The sequence below is a fragment of the Rhinatrema bivittatum genome, chromosome 4 (assembly GCF_901001135.1).
Source record: "Rhinatrema bivittatum chromosome 4, aRhiBiv1.1, whole genome shotgun sequence".
Lineage (NCBI taxonomy): Eukaryota > Metazoa > Chordata > Amphibia > Gymnophiona > Rhinatrematidae > Rhinatrema > Rhinatrema bivittatum.
Window position 1 is genome coordinate 339,079,581 of NC_042618.1, and position 19,661 is coordinate 339,099,241.

The 19,661-nt window shown below is 47.1% G+C and overlaps 1 protein-coding gene across 1 annotated transcript in view; it reads left to right on the top strand.

The window, feature by feature from the left end:
- The window catches only part of FBF1 (Fas binding factor 1), a 183,281-nt gene that overhangs the window by 40,508 nt on the left and 123,112 nt on the right, over positions 1-19,661 (top strand). Inside the window, exon 7 of the mRNA XM_029600467.1 lies at positions 7,132-7,267. Within this exon, the coding sequence (XP_029456327.1) occupies positions 7,132-7,267 (136 nt within the window). The remainder of the gene's footprint in view (positions 1-7,131; positions 7,268-19,661) is intronic.

The following is a 19,661-nucleotide window of genomic DNA, read 5'->3' on the forward strand; positions in this document are numbered from 1 at the left end:
CTGCGGCAAAAGCAATATGGCATTTGCTAGTCTGCATTGAGCATGGCTGCACTGGTAGAACAAGCCTTGTGGGTGATGGTGTCTAGCACTGAGGCTTTCCCCATTAGTGCGGAAACAACGGCCATTTTCAATTCCCTAGGAGCGTCAGGCAGGAGAGGCAGGGGAATCCCATCCTCAACTATCCCAGCAGTTCCTTGTCCCACGTAGGTGTAGAGAAGCACTTGCACCGAGGACAGGTCTCTGGTTCTGGGTCTTCCGTTGGGGGATGCTGGCTCTTGGCCCCAGTCTCCATGGATTCTCAGCTAGTCAAGAGGCCTGAGCTGTTGAGAAGCACTTCAGGCCTTCAATGATTTTTGGTGCCGGATGTTGAATGGATCCAGGCCTTAATGTGCTGAAGGTGCATTCATTCTTACTGCATTACAGTTGCATGCGCAAGGATCTGTGCACATAAGGCCACAGTCTAGATTTGAGCATGTGTGTCTGCGACCTAGACTTGAGCACTTATTTGCGCAGATATTTGAGCGCGTATTTGCCTAGGTACTTGTGCGCGTAAGGCTGCAACCTAGACTGGAGCACACATTTGCGCAGGTATTTGAGTGCATATTTGCGTATGTACTTGTGTGTGTACGACCACGACCTAGTCTTGAGCACGTATTTGCACATGTCCTGGAGGGGTGTGCGTGTACATCTGGGTGGCATTGGTGTGTGTATAGGAGACCGCCTAGAGTCGAAGTTCAGGAGAGCTAGGTGCCTTGAAGAACCTTGCTATCTGTGAGGCTTGCCATCTGATAGCAATTCAGTCTTCACTCTCTCCATTTGTGTCAGTGCTGTTTAGATACTCAAAGCATTTTGACTACTACAGCTTTTTCCCATGTTGGGACATCCCCTCGGCCTATGGTGTCTCTGGAGGGGAGTGGAGTGGGAGGTGAGGCAAAGGTCAGTTCTCATCCTCCCTTGTTCCCGAGGGCAGAAGCTTCCCAAGAGAGAGAGAGAGGTTGGAGAGAGCACGGTTGGGCCTACAGGCTCTGGTATAGATGCATCCTCCTTCTTCTCCTAAGTGGAATGTTTCCAGGACCTGCAGACTTTTCTGCAGGGGCACCCAGCAAAGGCAAAGCAACCTACTATGAAGAGATAGCATGCTCAGGTCTCCCATTTGTTAGTCACAGTGGGCAAATGCCGCAGGGAGGCTATCCCTGGTAATGTTCAAGGGGATCTGGACCATGGGACATCAGAGAATTCTGATGGGGAATTGGCTTTCTCACCTCGAGAAGAGGGAGAAATTACATATGATTGAGAACCACTTTGGACTCTGCTCAGATTTTTCTTTTTTCACAGACATGACTTGCTGAGTTTGTTGACTCAGACCCTAAACACCCTTGGCATGGCCTGAGTCTGTTGGCTCAGACCCTGAACATATTTAGGGGCAGATTTTAAAACCTGCGCGTGGGAGCAGATTCGTTCGCAACCCGGTGCGAACAAATCTACGCCTGATTTTATAAGCGCGCATATGTTATAAAATCCAGGGTCGGCGCGCGCAAGGGGGTGCACAATTGTGCAACTTGCGCACGCCGAGCCGCGCAGCCTGCCTCCGTTCCCTCTGAGGCCGCTTCGAAATCGGAGCAGCCTCGGAAGGAACTTTCCTTCCGCCCCCCCGCACCTTCACCTCCCCTCCCTTCCCCTACCTAACCTGCCCCCCAGCCCTACCTAGAACCCCCCCCTTACCTTTGTTGAAGAAGTTACGCATGCCGGCCCACAGCCGGCCCGCGATCCTGGGCACAGCGGCAAATGGCTGCTGTGCCTGGAGGCTCAGGCCCCGCCCCCTTTTGCAAGCCCCGGGACATAAGCGCGTCCCGGGGCTTGCGCGCACCGCCGAGCCTATGCAAGATAGGCTCGATGCGCGCAGGGGCAGCTTTTCGGGGGTTACGTGCGTATCTTACGCGTGTAACCCTTTGAAAATCTGCCCCTTAATGTGGCCGGAGGTCAATTTTAAGCTAAGCATCCTGTTTTTTTCCCTTTTGTAGCTAATTCAAGAGATACTGGATTTAAAGAAGGTAAATGTGGCTCTCAAGGTTCTCAGTTTCCGTATGGAAACTTTGAGGTCCGTCATGGCACCATAGTTCTAGTTTAAGTTTATTATGCACTCCTGTTTTATGTGAACCAGCATGATGTGACTGCTGTCTCGAATGCCGGTATATAAAAAACCTAAATAAATAAATAAATAAAATGGCATCTGTACGCAAAGGAGAGTTCTTGGCATCTCTCGCCATGACAGAGGCTTATCTGCACATAGCCATCAAGCCAGAGCACCAGAGAGTCCTGATTCATGGTACTAGGGGAACATTCTCAGTTTCGAGCTCTTTCATTTGGCTAGCAACAGCTCTGCGTTCCTTCACTAAGGTGATGGTGGTGGTGGCAGCCACATTGCAAAAGGAGAGTGTGTTGTTGCATCCGTGTTTGGATGATTGGCTTATTCGTATGCAATTGGAGGACCTCTGTCAACAATCAGTTCAAAAGGTACCGATGCGCTTGAAGTCCATTTAGTCCTCTTTCAAACTCTGGAGTATCTGGGAGCTCAGTTTGACACATTGGCGGAGAGAGTGTTTCTCACGGAGAGAGAGTGCTGAAATTGCAGAGTTAGATAGGTTTCTGTTGTAGCTTTCGGTACCCAGTGTCTAGGACTATTTACAGGTCCTGGTTTATATGGCATCAACATTTGAATTAATGCATTGGGCATTCATACATTTGCAGTCTCTTCAGGGGGCTCTTCTCTCCTGCTGGAATCCATTATCCGAAGAATTTCCTTTTCCATTAGAGGGGGAAGCCAGGGACAGTCTTTTGTGGTTGCTTACTCGCACCAATCTTGAGCATGGTGTGGAGTTGGAGATTCCGAATTGTGTAATAGTCACCACCAATGCAAGCTTTTCTGGATGGAGGGCAGTGTGGCAAGATCAGTTGGCGCAGGGCCAGTGGTCGAAAAAGGAGGCCTTATGGTCTATCAGTCGGTTAGAGACAACAGCAGTGCGTTTCGTGTTACCTGTCTACCAAGGTTATACGGTCATCCAGTATGGATCCTATTAGACAATGTGATGATGGTGGCCTACATCAACCATCAAGGTGGAACCAAGAATCAGGCAGTGGCTCAAGTGGCCCAGGAGTTGATTCTCTGGGCAGAGCAGCACTTGGAGAGGCTGGCAGTGTCTCGCATTGCTGGAGTGAACAACGTTCAATGGGATTTTCTCAGTTGGAGAAAGTTAGATCCCAGGGAATGGGAGCTGTCTGAGGCAGTGATGTGTCTCATTCATGGAAGATGGGGATATCCTAACCAAAGAGAACACCAAGGCCGCTGAACAGAACACAGTAAGGAAGGAATTGGAGCTCTTATGCTGCCGTGGACTCGAGGGATTCTTCTTTGTCTTCCCTCCGTGGCCTCTGGTGGACAAGGGATTACAGCGCATAGAGAAACATCCAAACAATGTGATCCTAGTAGTTCCAGAGTGACCACATTGACCATGCTTCCCAGATTTGAACAACATGGTCACAGATGGGCCCCTGAGGTTCAGACATCAGTCAAATCTTTTCCACAGGGCCCAATATTTTCAGGATAGGCGACTTACTTCTGTCTTGCAGCTTTGCTTCTGAGAGAAGATGACTGAGATTGAGGGGATATTCTGAAGCCATTTTTCCACCTTATTGCAGGCTAGGCGAACTTCTACATCCTTGACGTTTGTGCGAATTTGGAGGATCTTTGAGTCCTGGTCTGCTGTTGGAGTGCAGCCTCAGCCTATTTAGGCTATAGAGTCGCATATTTTGGCTTTTCTACTGAAAGGTTCTGGTCAAGGGACTGGCCTTTAACTCTGAGGTCCAGGTAGTGACATTGGGTTGTTTCCTGGGTAAGGTGCAAGGGTATTCTCTGTCCATACATCCGGATGTTCTACGGTTCTTTCAGAGAGCTAAGAACTTGTTTCCGCAGGAGCAGAACATTTGTTCATCTTGGAATCTGAATCTAGTCCTTCGAGAATTTTGTGAGGCTTGGTTTGAACCACTAGAGAGAGCTACAGTTAAAGACTTGACTCTTAAAAGTGGTTTTCTTGGTGGCTATTTGTTCAGCCAAGAGAATTTCAAAGCTCCATTCGCTGTCATGTTGAGATACCTTCCTAAGGATGTCTGATTCCGGGGTATCTATATGCATGATGCCTTCTTTTCCGCCTAAGGTAGTCTGTGTTCCATCTTAGGCAGCAGAGCTTCCAGCTTTTCCAGATCTGGATTCCTCTACGCCTCATGCGGGGGAACTTATTCCCTTAGATGGGAGGCCTGCATTATTGAGATATCTAAAGGTCACTTATGATTTCCCTAGGTCTGATCATCTCTTTGTACTGTGGAGTGGTCCAAAGAAAGGAAGTAAGGAGTCTAAGACTACAATTTGCACTGGCTGAAGGAAGTGATCGAGTTGACTTATGTTTCTAAAGGTTGTCTGCTGCCGGGGGGTTTTCGGGGTGCACTCCATGCATTCTCAGGTGACTTCCTGACATGAATCAAAACAGATGTCTCCATGTGAAATTTGCTTGGCACCTACTGGGAAGTTGTTGCACACTTTTGCTAGGCATTATCACTTGGCTGTCGGGGTGCTGGCTTCCATGTGATTTGATGAGTGTTCTACAAGCAGAAATCTCCAAGTCCCACCCAAGTTAAGGAGAGCTTAGATACATCCCAGGAGTCAGGACTGATCTGGGTATATACAGGGAAAGGAAAATTGTTTTTTATCTGCTAATTTTTGTTCCTGTAGTACCACAGATCAGTCCAGAGACCTGCCCATTTACTGGGGACGAGATTCTGCCGCTTGTACCGTTGCTTCATACATAGTGCAGAGTTGTTGGAGGTTTTCAATGCTGATCGCTTATGTTAAATTGGGGAAACGAGTTTTCCATTGTCTTTTTTTTCAGCAACTTCACCTTCTTCTGGCTCGTTGGAGGAGAAGGAGTTTGCATAGAAGTGTTCTTTGAAATTTATATTTATTGCTGTCATCTTGGCTTGGATACAGGTCAATACTGAGGGACTGCAGATGGCACAATGGGTTATGTATAGTATCAGTGAAACTTTCTCTGTCTCCATCTGCTGGCGGGTGTTGCGTCCGTCGGTCTCAGATGGCTTCAACCTCTGTGCCTCACCTTTCTTCCTTCTCTCTCCTCAAGCCTTGGGAAGATGGCTGCTGCTGCGTCTTCATGCTGCTCTCTCCGGCATCCCCGGATCGGCAATGGCGACGGTGTTCACCATGATTTTTCTAGGGCCTCCTAGGGTGCGCGCATGCGCGCACGCCACCCACATCTATATCCACGTCATGGTGGGAACCTCGGGGGAGTCCCCTCCAAGTGACATCATCACATCCTGGTATTTAGTCTGCCCTTCTTTTGCTAACAAACTGAGTTAGCAAGGATTGGACTGCCTCCGGTCTAAGCTGCTCTGCCGCTTCCAACTGCTGCAGGAAGCTCTCTCTGCCCTTCGGGGTATTCTTCACTAACCTGGGTACCTGCTCCTCGGGGGCCCTTCTGCTCTATTTAAGGTACCTATCCTGGGATACCGGGTACTTGCTCCTCGAGGGCCTGCTCTCCCTAATCTGGTGCCTGCCACTGAACAACTTCTGCCTGCCAGGGCCTTCTACAATACAGCTTCTGCTCAGTGAGTACTACTTTCAGTCTGTCTCACGTTCAGCTTCAGCACTCAGGATTACATCCGGGACCTGCCCTGCTACGCCGCGCTGCCTATCATCTACTCGAATGTGAGACTGGTCTCCTCTGCTGAAGACCCCTGGACTACCTTCACTGCTGCCCGCCCCGGGCAGTACCATCCAGCTGTACAATGAATTCTACTTCTCTGTGTCTGCGTGTATAGAGTCTAGCCTAGTACTGCGGTTCCTCACGGGGCTGCTCCTCGTGGGAGTGGCCATCACTGCAGTACCCAAGAATCCACTCCAACACCTCAAAACCATAACAGCAGGGAGGCAAAACCCAGAAGTCTGGACTGATCTGTGGTACTACAGGAATGAAAATTAGCAGGGAAGAACCAATTTTCCTATGCCATGTTTTATAAAAGTCTTTCAAATCATCAGTTTCCATTTCAGATTTTACTGGGGTGTTTGGTATCAATATTCTGAAAGAAAGAATGGCTCTAAGCCTCACAGCCCTTTAGAAGTTAATTTTTGCTCTAGATAAATGTTCCAGTTCCTTCATGGCAATAAAGCAAAATGGTTTACAAAAACATGCATATGTTAGACTTGCTGCCCAAATATAACCAAAATCAGACACCTGGATTATTGGTTCTTCACAATCTGCTTACTGTACAAATCAGGGAATGTATCTCCCCCCCATCCCCCCTCTCCAATCAGTAGAATAAATCTATGGCCTCATGACTTATCAGTGCTTGGCATGGTTTCAGCGTGATCGTAAAACAGGAGTACAGAAAAAATAAGTCCCAACATTTGTTTAGCCTGTTTCATCATTGTCTGTAGGATGTAAAGGAGCTCCGTGATGTACAAATTACTTTTCTGTTAGCTTGGCCTAGACATGCAAATACGTTTTATCAAGTTAGTTGTTTTTTGACTTGGCAGTTTTTTCCTTCTCGTTGAGAGCAGGAACTCAGTTGGAACTAGGGCTGGATCTGGCACTATGAGCATTCATTCACAACTACCCCAGAATGTTTCTTATTTTGCATTCCTCCTCCCAAATTACTTTAGCTCAGTAATTGCAGTGATAGTCCTCAGTTGGGGGCCATGCACCAGTGCCCCCTTCAGAACCTTATAGTCTTGGGCCCTAAATCTGATCACTAGGTATCACTGTTATGCGATGTCTGGGGTTTCCTACCCCAGGGGCTGTTAATGCTACCTACATAGCATTCCCAGCCAGCCCAAAAAACCTGACCCAGGAATCAAACCCAGGTCTTCCACATGGCAGTGCATGGGGATAGCCAATGGGTTGGCCCTCAGATTAGTTTCTACTGTTGTATTAACATACTTGTCAGTGCATCTCTTCTTATGACCTCTATTGCCATGTCATATATTACATAAAGACTTAATTAGGGCTTGCTCTTGCAATAGAGCAGCTGCTGAGTGATGTATCGTGCAAATCTCCACCCTCTCAGGAAATGGATGCTGCTCTCTTTGGTATGAAGAAACCAAGATCCGCACCCAGTACGACATCTGCAAAGGGTGCCCAGATAGGTAGAGCCATGGAAGACCTCTCAAAAACAGTGGGAGGGCCAGCAGGAGCTGAAAAAGGTAAGACGTTCTTAAAGGCATGGGCTCATTTAAGGATCAGGCAACATATTGGAGCAGATTTTAAAACCTGCGTGCGGGCGCAGATTTGTTTGCGCAACCCGGTCGGCGCGCACAAGGGGGGTGCACAATTGTGCACATCATTTCTGTTTCTATGGTAGATGTTTAACAGACTTCTTTCAGTGGAGGAGGGTGTTTTCATTTGACTTTTCTTTGCAAGTTTAACTTTACATGATAGATCCAGGTGTTTGGACTAAGTTACTTTGCAGACATTGTTCAATAGGCTGTTTAATGGACGAGTTACCTGGCTAACGTTAGCCAGATAACTTTAGGTTATCCTATACACTGTATAGTATACAGGACAAGTTTTCTGGCAGCATTTAATCGGATTACTAAAAAACAACCTAACCAGCCATATTTGAATATAGCTGGGTAGGTTTTTTAGTTCTCAGAGGACAAGCAGGATGATAGTTCTCACACATGGGTGACATCATCAGATGGAGCCCCTGATGCAGAAAACTTATATCAAAGTTTCTAAAACTTTGACTAGGCACACTAAGCATGCCCAGCATGCCCTATACCACGCATCCATACAGGGTTCCTCTCCAGTCTCTCTTTTTCTGTGGAGCTGTAAGCCTCGCTGTGTGAGTGAGCTCACTTTGGCTATTTTTGGCTTGTGGAAAATTTTGTTCTTTTTTTCTTGCGTTTTTCACGGTTCTTCCTTTTTGTTCCGTCATGGGTCCCTCTCTGTGCCCTCCTGTAGCTTCTCCTAGTCAGGGTTTTATGGTGATTTGGGTAAGTTTCCTTTCACGGTTGATTCCCTGTGGTGGCGGTGTATTGGTGCCTGCTGGCCATCAACGCCCTGCCAACATTGCCTTCGGTTTGTGCCCCTTTTGTTTCGTCTGTCATGGCCATGTCCGGTTTATGGCAATGCCCCCCGTGCCTGACGACCATGTCCATCACAGATCCACTTTATTTATTTTCAATACCGACATTCATGACCCGTCATATCACATCGGTTTACATCAAACATAGGAGAAGTACATCGAACAGGGGGTGAAAACTTGGTCGGTGACATGGTATTAATGTTTTGCAAAACCATTTAGAGCATAACAATTTTGAACCAAAAAACCTAGGGTGGGGAGTAGTAGAGATTAACAGGGGAGATGGTGAGAAAGGGTTACTTAGGACCGAAGGAAAAAGCAATATAAAATATAGCAATATAACAATATCAACACAATAAAAACGATGTAACCAAAATAACATTAAGACTATGTAACTTATATCTTAGGAATCTTAAGTATCTAGGGCTGTAGAATCATGGAAGGGGAGTAGGAGGAGACCTAGCGGTGAGAAGTGAGATGGCGGGGGTACCCTGGGGGGGGGGGGGGGGCGTGGAGGGGGAAGGGGAGCACAGTGGGAGAGACATGGACCTAAGAGCGATGGACGGGGGAAGAACAGGGTAGACTGGTGGGTAGACATGGGGGTAGTGGGGGGGGGGGGTGCGGGACAGTGAGACGGACAGGAAATTGAGGCTGAGCTGATGTGCCCTCTGCCTGGGGGCATCACATGACGCCCGAGGTTGCCACTTATGTGCACAGATGACCCCAAAGGGACATCTGCTTTGACTCGACAAGATGGAATAGCTCTTCCGGTTGAAGAAGTCAGAGCCATTGGCATCATCAGCAACAAAGGACCAAGGAGCCACACCGATGGATACCGAGCCATCAACATCGGAGGGACCATGAGTTCTGTGGATGCCACTGGCAGATATGGACTCTGGAGACTGACCATTGTCAATCTCCAGGCTGAGGATGATGTGTTCCTTGTCATTGGCCTCGACACTGGGGAAAGACTGGGTCGAGCATCAAGGGAAGCCGAAGAAGTATTGGCACTGGTACCTGTTGATGCACTGGCTTTTGCTGCAATGTCACCCCATGGCAAGGATTGCCAATCCTCCGTCGGTGCCGGGGGTCCACGATGGTCTCCATTGGTCCTGATGCCAGTCACCGATCCACCTCAAGGGTCCTGGCCAAAACTCCTTCCTCTACGTTGGTGTTGGCATCGGCTACATTCGAGGAGGAGCTGGAGCACTGAGACCAACTAGCTGTGGACCGGTCGCTGCAGGTCTTTGGTCCTGTGGCACCAATGGCACCGGACATGGTGCACCCATCCTCCTACCACTTCTGGAGAAGCTCAATGTGCTCATTGTTGTGTTACAAATCCATCTGGCGTTGGTTCCCACGGGGGTCATTTCCAGTTCCTATGAGGCCGGCAAAAAGACAGAGACCTGCTGCCTCCTGTTTAGTTCTACCGGTGTCTTGCACCTCTGGACAAAGGCCAAGCACCAAGGGATTCATCCTCTGTGGCTTACAGTGAGGATGAGGGACCCTATGACCCCTGGGGGGATGACACTTTGGAGTCCTCCTCTGAAGGTTCTGAGGGTCTCCCTTCAGAACCTTCTCCTCCAGGATGTTAGGCTCAAAATGCTTGAGATCCTCCAGTTCGTTGAGCTTCCTAAGGAGATTGTGGCAATCCCAGAACTCAAGATGTTTAAGGAATTGCTTCTGAGGATATGGGAACACCCCCTCACAGTGCCTTCCATTAATAAGAAGGCAAACGGGGTCTACTTCATCCAGTAGTCTGCTGGATTCAATAGAAGAAGATCGGTAAACACCAAGGATTCTTTATTAGCACAAACAGTCATAAAAAGCTCGACTCAGGCTGAGTTTCGCTCTATTCTGAGCTGCTTCAGGGGCTATTGTGAACAAAACAAACATATATAAACATATACACAATATGGACATAAGTAATTAAATCATATTAAATAATATTGAAGGAAAATAATGAACATAATTTCTTAAAATTATAAAAGATAAAAACATGAGAAAAAAATTATAAATAACAACCAAAAGGATGGAAAAGTGATGCAAACAAGATAGACAGGCGTTATATAAAAAACTATGATACATGCAAATGATACCCAAATGGTACAGAATTTAAGACAAGATTACCTATGATGGTGCTGCTATGTGCAAGGTGGTCTGCTTGTTGCAAACATATACATTTAAGCACAACTTGATAAAAAGCCTTGAGTGATATGTATAGAAAACACAAATTAGTAATGTCAGCAAAATAACCTCCCATTAGTTTATTTGTATATTTAAAATTAATTAATTCACTTCTCATGATGATTAGAAGTCAATTATTAATAAAAAATTGTATTTAAAGTTGCATAAATGAAATCAAAAGTAAAAATAGAATTAAAAAAGCATCGTCTGCTGTACAGCTTTTTTACTGTTTTGTCTCACAGAAACTTCCCAAGTTTCCTCATCCAAAGCAGCTAACGTTCCACCCAATCAATCTTCAAAACAAAGATCCTTATTTTTGAAGTCATTTATTGTAAAGATAATTTCTTATTACTTACAAGTGTTGCTTTCAAACGTCTATGCCTCTGGCAGAGATCCTTGTCGCTGGAGGAAGGCAGGGGAAGGGAGGTGAAGTTTCTTGGGACGCAGGGTAAGAGAACGTGGGGTTGAAGCTGATTAGTCTTTATAATTAAAGCGGTAGGAGGAACGTAAAAAGCTGTTCATGTAACAAAGGTTACAGGCACGTGAGTCTTCTACTGGCCTAGCTGAGACTGACCCACCGTCTTGGAAAGTGTTACAGGAGAAATCTCAGGCTGAGGTAAGGGGCGAGATCCAATAGCAGAGAGCCCAGGACCCAAGTGACACAGGAGGGAACATGAAGGGAGGGGGCTTCTGTTAAAGGCACACTCCCTTTAAAGGCAGGGCTCTCAGACTTTTGTGCTGGGTTACAGAAAGTGTCACAAGTACTAGGAAGGAAGGGCTGTGGTAAACACAGATGGGCTGCACTATATACAGACACAAACATGTACCCTTTAATGGGGACAGAACATCTGCTATAAAGTTGGTACCTATATAAATCATAAAAGACTAAAAAATGCAAAATAAAAAATGAAGATTACACTAATTAAAATATACATAAAATAAAAAAATATAAATATAAAAAACAGTCTAGCTAAAAGGCACTTAATTGAGAGAGTAGTGAAACAACTTTATATCTACCTGTTTCAGCAGAACCTTCAAAATATGACACCAGTGGTTGCTTATTGGTAGTGATTCATATTCACAGCATCTTAACATCCATGTTAAAAGTCAAAATATAAATCAAAATTAAAAGTCATAAAACGGCATGTGAATAAATGAAATGTGGAAAAAGTCAATAAATGTTCTCACGGAGTGAAATATGACATAAGCAAAAAATCCTGACCTTGAAGAGCATGCTCTAATACCATGTATTTGATATAAAATTTTGTTGTATAATAATGTGCTTTCAATCACAGTACAAAATTTATATTAAATGAAAGATAAAAACTATTAATTAAAATAAAAAATTGCATAAACTATAAAAAATGAATAATAAAATGAATAATAAAAATAAAAAAAGAGCCTGCTATTCAGGGATGTAAATGATCTGTTTGTATACTTGAAGCTTATGTGTCAAAAATCCTTGATTCCGCTAACCCGCAGTCTCTCTCTAAATGCCCGATTGATAATAAAAAATGCCAGTCAAATGAAATCGCCGGACTGTATGTTAAGGATTCCTTTATACTATGTTACAGAATAGCACAACCAAATAAAACTGGAGTGATAGTCAAAGCTAGACGAAATTAAATGAATTTAAACATTGCCTAAACTTTAAAACTTGCACGCAGTTGTTATGACTGCGCTGCCCGCGGGTTTCCCCGTGAGCAGGCTCACTCACCCCATGCGGTTCTTCACCCGACGTGGCAGGACGCCGCCGCCGGGCCTTCCATGCGGCTGGAGCCACGGTCCGTTGCTGCCCACGCGGCCCGGAGGCCTCCCTGGAGTCTCCTGTTCTCTGTGGTCGGAGCCGCGTCCTTCTTCGGGGCTGGGACTGCCCCAACGCTGCCTTCCATCTTCGCGGCGCTAGGCCGCAAGCCCTGGTGCCATCCGGCGGCTGGAGCCGCTGCCGACGTCAGGGCCTGCTCCTCAGGCCCTGCCGGCGTCTGACACACAGACGCAGTGCAGGCCGCTGGCCAAGGTCCTGCACAGCCCCTGTTTCCTCTCCTTAGGCGCCGGCACGCATCTCTCTTCAAGATTTAAAGGGCCAGGCACAGGAAGTGTGCTGGCCCCACTTGCAATGGGACTTCCTGCCTCAGCCCTATAAAGGGCTGCTTCGTCAGTCTGTTCTTGGCCTTGCATCGTGGTGTCTTCCCTCTGGAGGCTCCTGCCTGCCAGAGTTGTAAGGTCTTCTGTCTTCGTGGAGCTCCTCGTCTCGTCTGCCTTCTTCCATGTCTTCATGTCTTGGTGTTCCGCCTGAGGTCCCGGTCCATGTTTTGATGTCTCGCTATGTTCCTCCACGTCCTGATGTGTGTTCCTGTGTCTTGTCTTCTACGCTCCTGAGCCTTCTGGTCCTGTGGGTCGGACTCCCTCGGACGACATCTTTCCCGGGTTGGAGTGGCCTGCAGGTGGACTGGTGTCCTGCGCTCTTGAGCCGTCATGTCCTGGATCTTTCCTGTGCTGTCCCGTTCTCCTCATGGTCCGTGTCCAACCTACAAGGGCTGCGTAGGGCGCGCAGTGGGACAGGGTGGTCCGCGACTCAGTCCCGCGGGTGGCCCGAGTAGGGCGCCCTGAGAGACAGTGCCAATGTCCATGCCTTGTGTTTTGCCTATTTGGATGTCAAGTTCTTTGTCATGGATGCCGTTGCATCAACCCCATGTCTTCGTCCAAGGATGTCGTTGCATCATCCCAGTATCTTTGTCTAGATGCCGTCGCATCAGTCAGTGTCATGTCTTCGTGTCAAGGCCCGTCTGCCGTCAACCTCAGGCCAGGCCTGCTGCTCCATGCTGCTCGCAGCAGGTCCGAAAGGGCTTGGAATGGTCGGAGGACCATTCAACTTCCAGCATCCTCGGATGTTGGCCTTGGGAGCTTGCCAGCCCGGCGGAGGGTAAGACCATCAACCATGCGGAGCCACCGTCAACCCTTGGCTCGGCCCTGAAGGCCTGGGTCCGGGCTGAGGCCCAAGGGCACACTAAACCACCAGAGTACAACAACAGTGAAAATCCAAACAGTTTGTGCTTTAAATGTCGGCAAGTGGGATACATATATCAAGGCGCTTTGATAGTGAATCTACAATCATCTCTTTGAGTACTTGATTGCCGGTCAAATAAATTGCCTGACTGTATGTTAAAGTATATCTTAAGCAATAATATAAAATGCATCAACTGAACAAAGATAAAATACCTGTGAGTGCCAGGAATTTAAAAAACCGTAGCCAAGCTTGCCGACCATAAATGAACTGCAAACCTGCATGATGTGCCTTGCCGTTTAAATATGTAATTTTCGCGCCAAAAAGTACTATTGTTACTTAAGGCAGGATAAAGACTGAATAAACCAAATCATTCAAAAAAAAAATGTATCTCGCTCATTTGCAATCATCACCTCTCTCTCTTTAAACACTGGTAGGACCTGTAAAATATGCCAGTGTTTTTTCAAAATTTTACTCATGTCATTTGTGAAGCATGTGAAAGCTATAGGGCAGACTATTTTGGTGTTCTTAGGTTTTGTTTTAGGAGTTAGAAGTATGGTTCGGTTGCAGACATGAGTTTGAAGAATATGTAGTTGTTTGGAAAAGATACATAGATGTTTTTATGATATGGCAGGTGAAGAAAATCAATTATTCTCATTCAAAGACTGGCTAAAACAAAACCTAAGAACACCAAAATACTCTGCCCTACAACCTTCACATGCTTGACAAATAACATCAGTAAAAGTTTGAAAAAACACTGGCATATTTTACAGGTCCTACCAGTATTTAAAGAGAGGGAGGTGATGATTGCTAATAAGCGAGATAAAAATTTAAAGGATATTCTTTCACCATCATCCCTACCGGTACAACGCCCTAAAGACATTAGACCAGTGGGCCATAGACCTTGTGGACGGTGTAGTGTTTGCAATGTTAATATGAAAGCTAAAAGTATAAAATTGGCTCTACTGACAAGGAATATGTTTTGGACTGTTTTAGTAATTGCAGAAGCGATGGTGTGATATGAGGAAATGTGGAAAAAAGGATTTGCATCCACAACAAAGCAGGGGAGTAGCTTGCTTGTTACGGCGGTTACTATCCCAAACCAAATAAGCCTGATACTTCACTTTCAATGCATATCCAGCATAGCTTTCTGCTTCACCGGCAGGGAAAATGAAGAAAAGATGATTTATATTCAGCATCAACCAACAAGGAATGAATTACATAGTCTGGGTAAACAAATAAGCATGGGTATAGCTTGCTTGTTACGGCGGCTACTACCCCGAATCAATTAAACCTGATACTTCACTTGGAATGCTTGTTACGGCGGTTATTACCCCAAACCAAATAAGCCTGATACTTCACTTTCAATGCACATCCAGCATAGCTCTCTGCTTCAACGGCAGAGAGAATGAATAAAAGATGATTTATATTCAGCATCAACCAACAAGGAATGAATTACATAGTCTGGGTAAACAAATAAGCATGGGTGTAGCTTGCTTGTTACGGCGGCTACTACCCCGAATCAATTAAGCATGATACTTCACTTGGAATACATATCCAGCGCAGCTCACTGCTTCAACAACAGGGGGAATGAAGTAAAGAGGATTTATATTCAGACAACCAACAAGGACTGAATTGCACAGGCAGGGTAAACAAACGGGAGTAGCTTGCTTATTACGGTGGTTACTACCCCAAACCAATTAGCTAGATACTTCACTTAGATGCAGCTCCAGCACTGCTGTCTGCATCGATGGTGGGGGTGGAAGGGAATTGGAACCAAAAAGTTACCAATAAGGGCCCTGACCTCAGCGGTCAGAGAAACAGATAAGTATGAAAACAATAGGTGTGAAAGCTTGCTGGGCAGACTGGATGGGCCGTTTGGTCTTCTTCTGCCGTCACTTCTATGTTTCTATGTATGATTTGCCCATGCAAAAAAAATGTATGTGGGCAAGACCATAAGGCCTCTTAACAAAAGGATTATTGAGCATAAGAGTGCGGTGAATAGAAAGGCAGATGGCAAACCGTTAGTAGCTCACAGCATTGAGGCAGGTCACGGATTTGATGAGTATAGATTCTGTGCTATTAAGAAACTAAATAAAAGTTGGAGAGGTGGAGATTTTGACAGTAACCTTCTGCGACTTGAACAAAAATTTATATTTGATTTTAACACCCTGTTACCTTATGGTCTTAATCATGAAATAGATTTCTCTGTTTTTTTTTATAATTTTTAGCATGATACTATTCTTAACGTGGTGTTTTTTATCGTGTTTTAATGTTATAGCAATCTCCCCTCAATGTTTGTGAATTGTCACCAAGTAACTTCCCTTAGTATTTTATAATTTTCTCCACTTTGATTTAAAGTTAATAAACACATTCAAAATATATATATATTTGTACATATACTACATATATACATATAGGGGCAGATTTTAAAATGTACGCGCGCGGCCTACATTTGTGAGCGCCACCCAGCGCACACTAATGTACGCTCGATTTTATAACATGCGTGTGCAGCCGAGCCCTCAGGGAGACCAGCTGGCTTTCCCCGTTCCCTCCGAGGCCGCTCCGAAACCCTAGCCGGCTCATCAGTCAACTCTGGGGACAGGGTATTGACTGGGTTGCAGGAAGCATAAGCCAGTTGCCCGCACCCAGGACGATGGACCCTCCGGTCAGGGAAAGGCTGCAGTTCTTTGCGAACCAGTGACCCAGTATACACTCGAACTAGTGGGTTCTGTCCATCGTCTGTCAAGGGCTCCAATTGAACCTATTGGGTGCCCACCAAATTGCCTTCCATGCCCATTTTGGGGGCCAGAAGTGCATCAGGAGGTACTGCTATCGGAGCTCTCCTCCTTCTTAATAGCCAGAGTGATTGAATCCATACCACCAGGACAAACAGGGCAGGGATTCTACTCCAGGTACTTCCTGATTCCAGAGAGAACAGGAGGACTCTGTCTCATCCTAGACCTAAGAGCCTTGAACAAGTTTCTAAGAAAAGAAAAGTTCAGGATGGTTTCTCTGGGCTCCTTGATCCCCCTTTTGCAAAAAGGGGACTGGCTTTGCTCTCTTGACCTAAAGGATGCATATACTCATATCGAGACCTTCCCTCATCACAGGAAGTATCACAGATTTTTCGTGGGAAAACATTACTTCTAATTTCGGGTGTTGTCGTTTGAGCTCGTGTCAGCCTCAAGAGTCTTCACAAAATCGCTGGCCTTGGAGGCGGTGTACCTCTGCAGGCTGTAAGTGCATGTTTTCCCATAGCTGGATGATTGGCTAGTTAAGAGCATGTCTCAGGCAGGGGGCACCAGGTCCATGTACTTGACCACCCAGATGTTGGAGTCAGTAGGATTCGTTTTCAACTACCCAAAGTCCCATCTCAGCCCATCACTTGAATAGGACTTCATAGGAGCCCTGCTAGACATGGCTCAGGCCAAGCCCTTCCTGCCATGCCAGAAGGCCATCACCATGATGGCAGAGATCCAACAGAGCCAGCAGCTGTCAGCCTGGCATATGTTGAGGTGGTTGTGCCATATGGTCGCATCCGTTCATGTCACTCCCTTGGCAAGTTTACACATACACAGAGCCCAGTGGACCCTGAGGTTGCAGGTGCCAGGCCACTCAGAACTTCCAGGATTGCATCTGAGTCACCCCATCTCTCCAGGACTCATTGTCCTTGTGGCAGGTATTTTCAGATCTGGACTTGGGGATCTCATTTTGAAGTCCCCCCTACCCAAATTGTCCTAACCATGGATGCATCCACCCTGGGGTGGGGAGCTCATGTATATGGGCTCAGCACTCAGAGTCTCTGGTCTGACCAGGAACGCTCTTGTCAAATCAACTTCATGGAGCTTCGGGCAATCAGGTACACATTATGGGCTTTCAGAGATCAGCTGTCCAACAAAGTTGTCCTGATCCACAATGACAACCAAGTAGCTCTGTGGTATGGCAAGAAGTAGGGAGGCACAGGATCATACCTCCTTTGTCAAGAAGCGATCCAGATCTGGTCGTGTGCCCTGTCTCACAGGATGGTGCTGATGGCCATGTACCTGGCCGGGACGGAGAATGTGGTAGCAGACAGGCTGAATCAAGCCTTCAGATGCTATGAGTGGTCCCAGGATCAGGGGGCAGCAAATCAGATATTCTGCCTCAGGGGGAGCCCGAACATAGATCTATTCACATTCTCCTGCAACAGGAAGGTGACTCAGTTCCTCTTCCTGTACAGGTCAGATGGCAAACCAGCCTTGGATGCCCTCGCCCATCATTGAGATAAGGGTCTTTTGTATGCATATCCTCCGATTCCCTTAGTGGCGAAGATTCTCTTAGCCCCTCATTGACGGAGACAGGTCAAGTTGCCACTTCTACAGGAGTTGTCTATCTGGAGACCAATCAGTTTGGGAACTTCCCCAGATCTCATCACGCAAGATCAAGGCAGGCTGCGGCATCCCGACCTCCAGGCCCTGTGGCTCACAAACTGGATGTTGAGAGGTTAATCCTGCAGCCATTTGATCTTTCAGAGAATGTGTCTCAGGTCCTGGTGGCTTCTGTAAAGCCTTCCACTTGAAAGTCCTATGGACTAAAGTTTTCTGTGTGGTGTGAGCAGAAGATCCTAGATCCGTTCTCCTATCTCACACCAAACCTGTTTGACTACCTCCTACACCTATCGGAGGCTGGCTTAAAGACTTAACTCCATTAGAGTTCATCTCAATGCAGTTGGCACATACTACCAAGGTGTAGATGGAATGCCCATCTCTGTACAGCCTATAGTTGTACACTTCATGTGGGGCCTGCTGTGTCTTGGGACCCCAACCTCAGATGATGAAAGCTTTTTTTGAGTTGCTGCGTACCTGTGACCTGAAGTACCTGACCTGGAAGGTCATATTTTTGGTGGCGATCACCTCAGCGTGCAGGGTCAGAGAGCTCCAAGCCTTAGTCATTTATCAAGCTTATTCTAAGTTTTATCATGACAGGGTGGTATATGTGCCCTAAGTTCCTGCCTAAGGTGGTAACGGATTTCCATCTCAACAAGTCAATTGTCCTGCCAATATTCTTTCCCAGGCCCCATTCGCACCAAGGCGAACGAGCACTGCATGGTTTGGACTGCAAGGGAGCCTTAGCCTTCTGTCTGGTGCGGACAGTAGCCCATAGACAGTCCACCCAACTTTTTATTTCTTTTGACAAGAATAGGTTGGGCGTTGCCATTGCCAAATAGTATCCAATTGGCTAGTAGATTGCATCTCCTTCTGTTATGCCCAAGCGGGACTGCATCTTGGGGGTCATTTCAAGGCTCATTCTATCAGAGCCATGGCAGCGTTGGTGGCCCACTTGCAAGCAGTTCCCGTGGAGAAGATCTGCAAGGCTGCGATTTGGAATTCTCTCCACACATTCACATCTCATTATTGTCTGGATAGGGATGGCCGACATGCAGTAGATTCAGCCAGTCTATTTTAGGAATTGTGGACCCTTGACCTGAGTTGGGGTTGGCGCTATCTATGGGTTTGAGCCCCGCAGGTCCCCACCATCGGGAGGCGAGGCTGGCCGGGAGCAGAGGCAACAGGAACTTTGCCAGTACCAGCCCGCATTCCCTGCAGGTTGAGCCCTTGGGTGCTGGGGCCGGCTGGTCTTAGGTGAGCCTCTGTGTGGCTGGTCCCAGAAGAGACAGACGGCAGAAAGCAGGGAGAGTCAGAGAGGTCAGGTACGTCCAAGGTCGAGGTGTCGTTGAGGAGAGAGAGAGAGAAGGCCCCGAAAGGGGAGAGGCTACAGCAGTTCTGGAGACAGTAGAGCAGGACCACGTGGGGCAGACCGCATGGAGAGGGAGTGCGGGAGCAGGAGCCTGTGTAATAGAATGTTGAAGTAGGCCCTGTGTAGCGAATCCGCTGTAGCAGGTTCTTGTGGAGTAGAAGCGCTGAGGCAAAGCCCAAGGAGGGGCAGTGCAGTAGCAGGATCCTGTGATGTAGAAGCGCTGAGACAGGTCCTAAGGAGCGGGAGCGTCGAGACAGGGTCCCGAGATATAGACGCGCTGAGCCAGGCCTCAAGGAGCGGGAGCACAATAGCAGGATCCCAAAGAGCAGAGCAGGAATCCGTAGAGCAGGAACAACAGGTCCTGCGTACTGGAGCAAATCACCAGAGTAGGAACCAAGGAACTCGCTGCCAAGTCAGTTAGTAGTCCTTAAATATCCCGGGTCCCTGATGTCATCAGCCGGGGACGAGCCTGAAGTTCCCGCCGTTGGCCCTTTAAAAGGAGGACTGATGGTGCAAGCACTTAGGGGGGCCCAGGGTCGGAACGCTGGTTGGCGGCGTCCCAGCCGCCATGTTGAGCATTGGG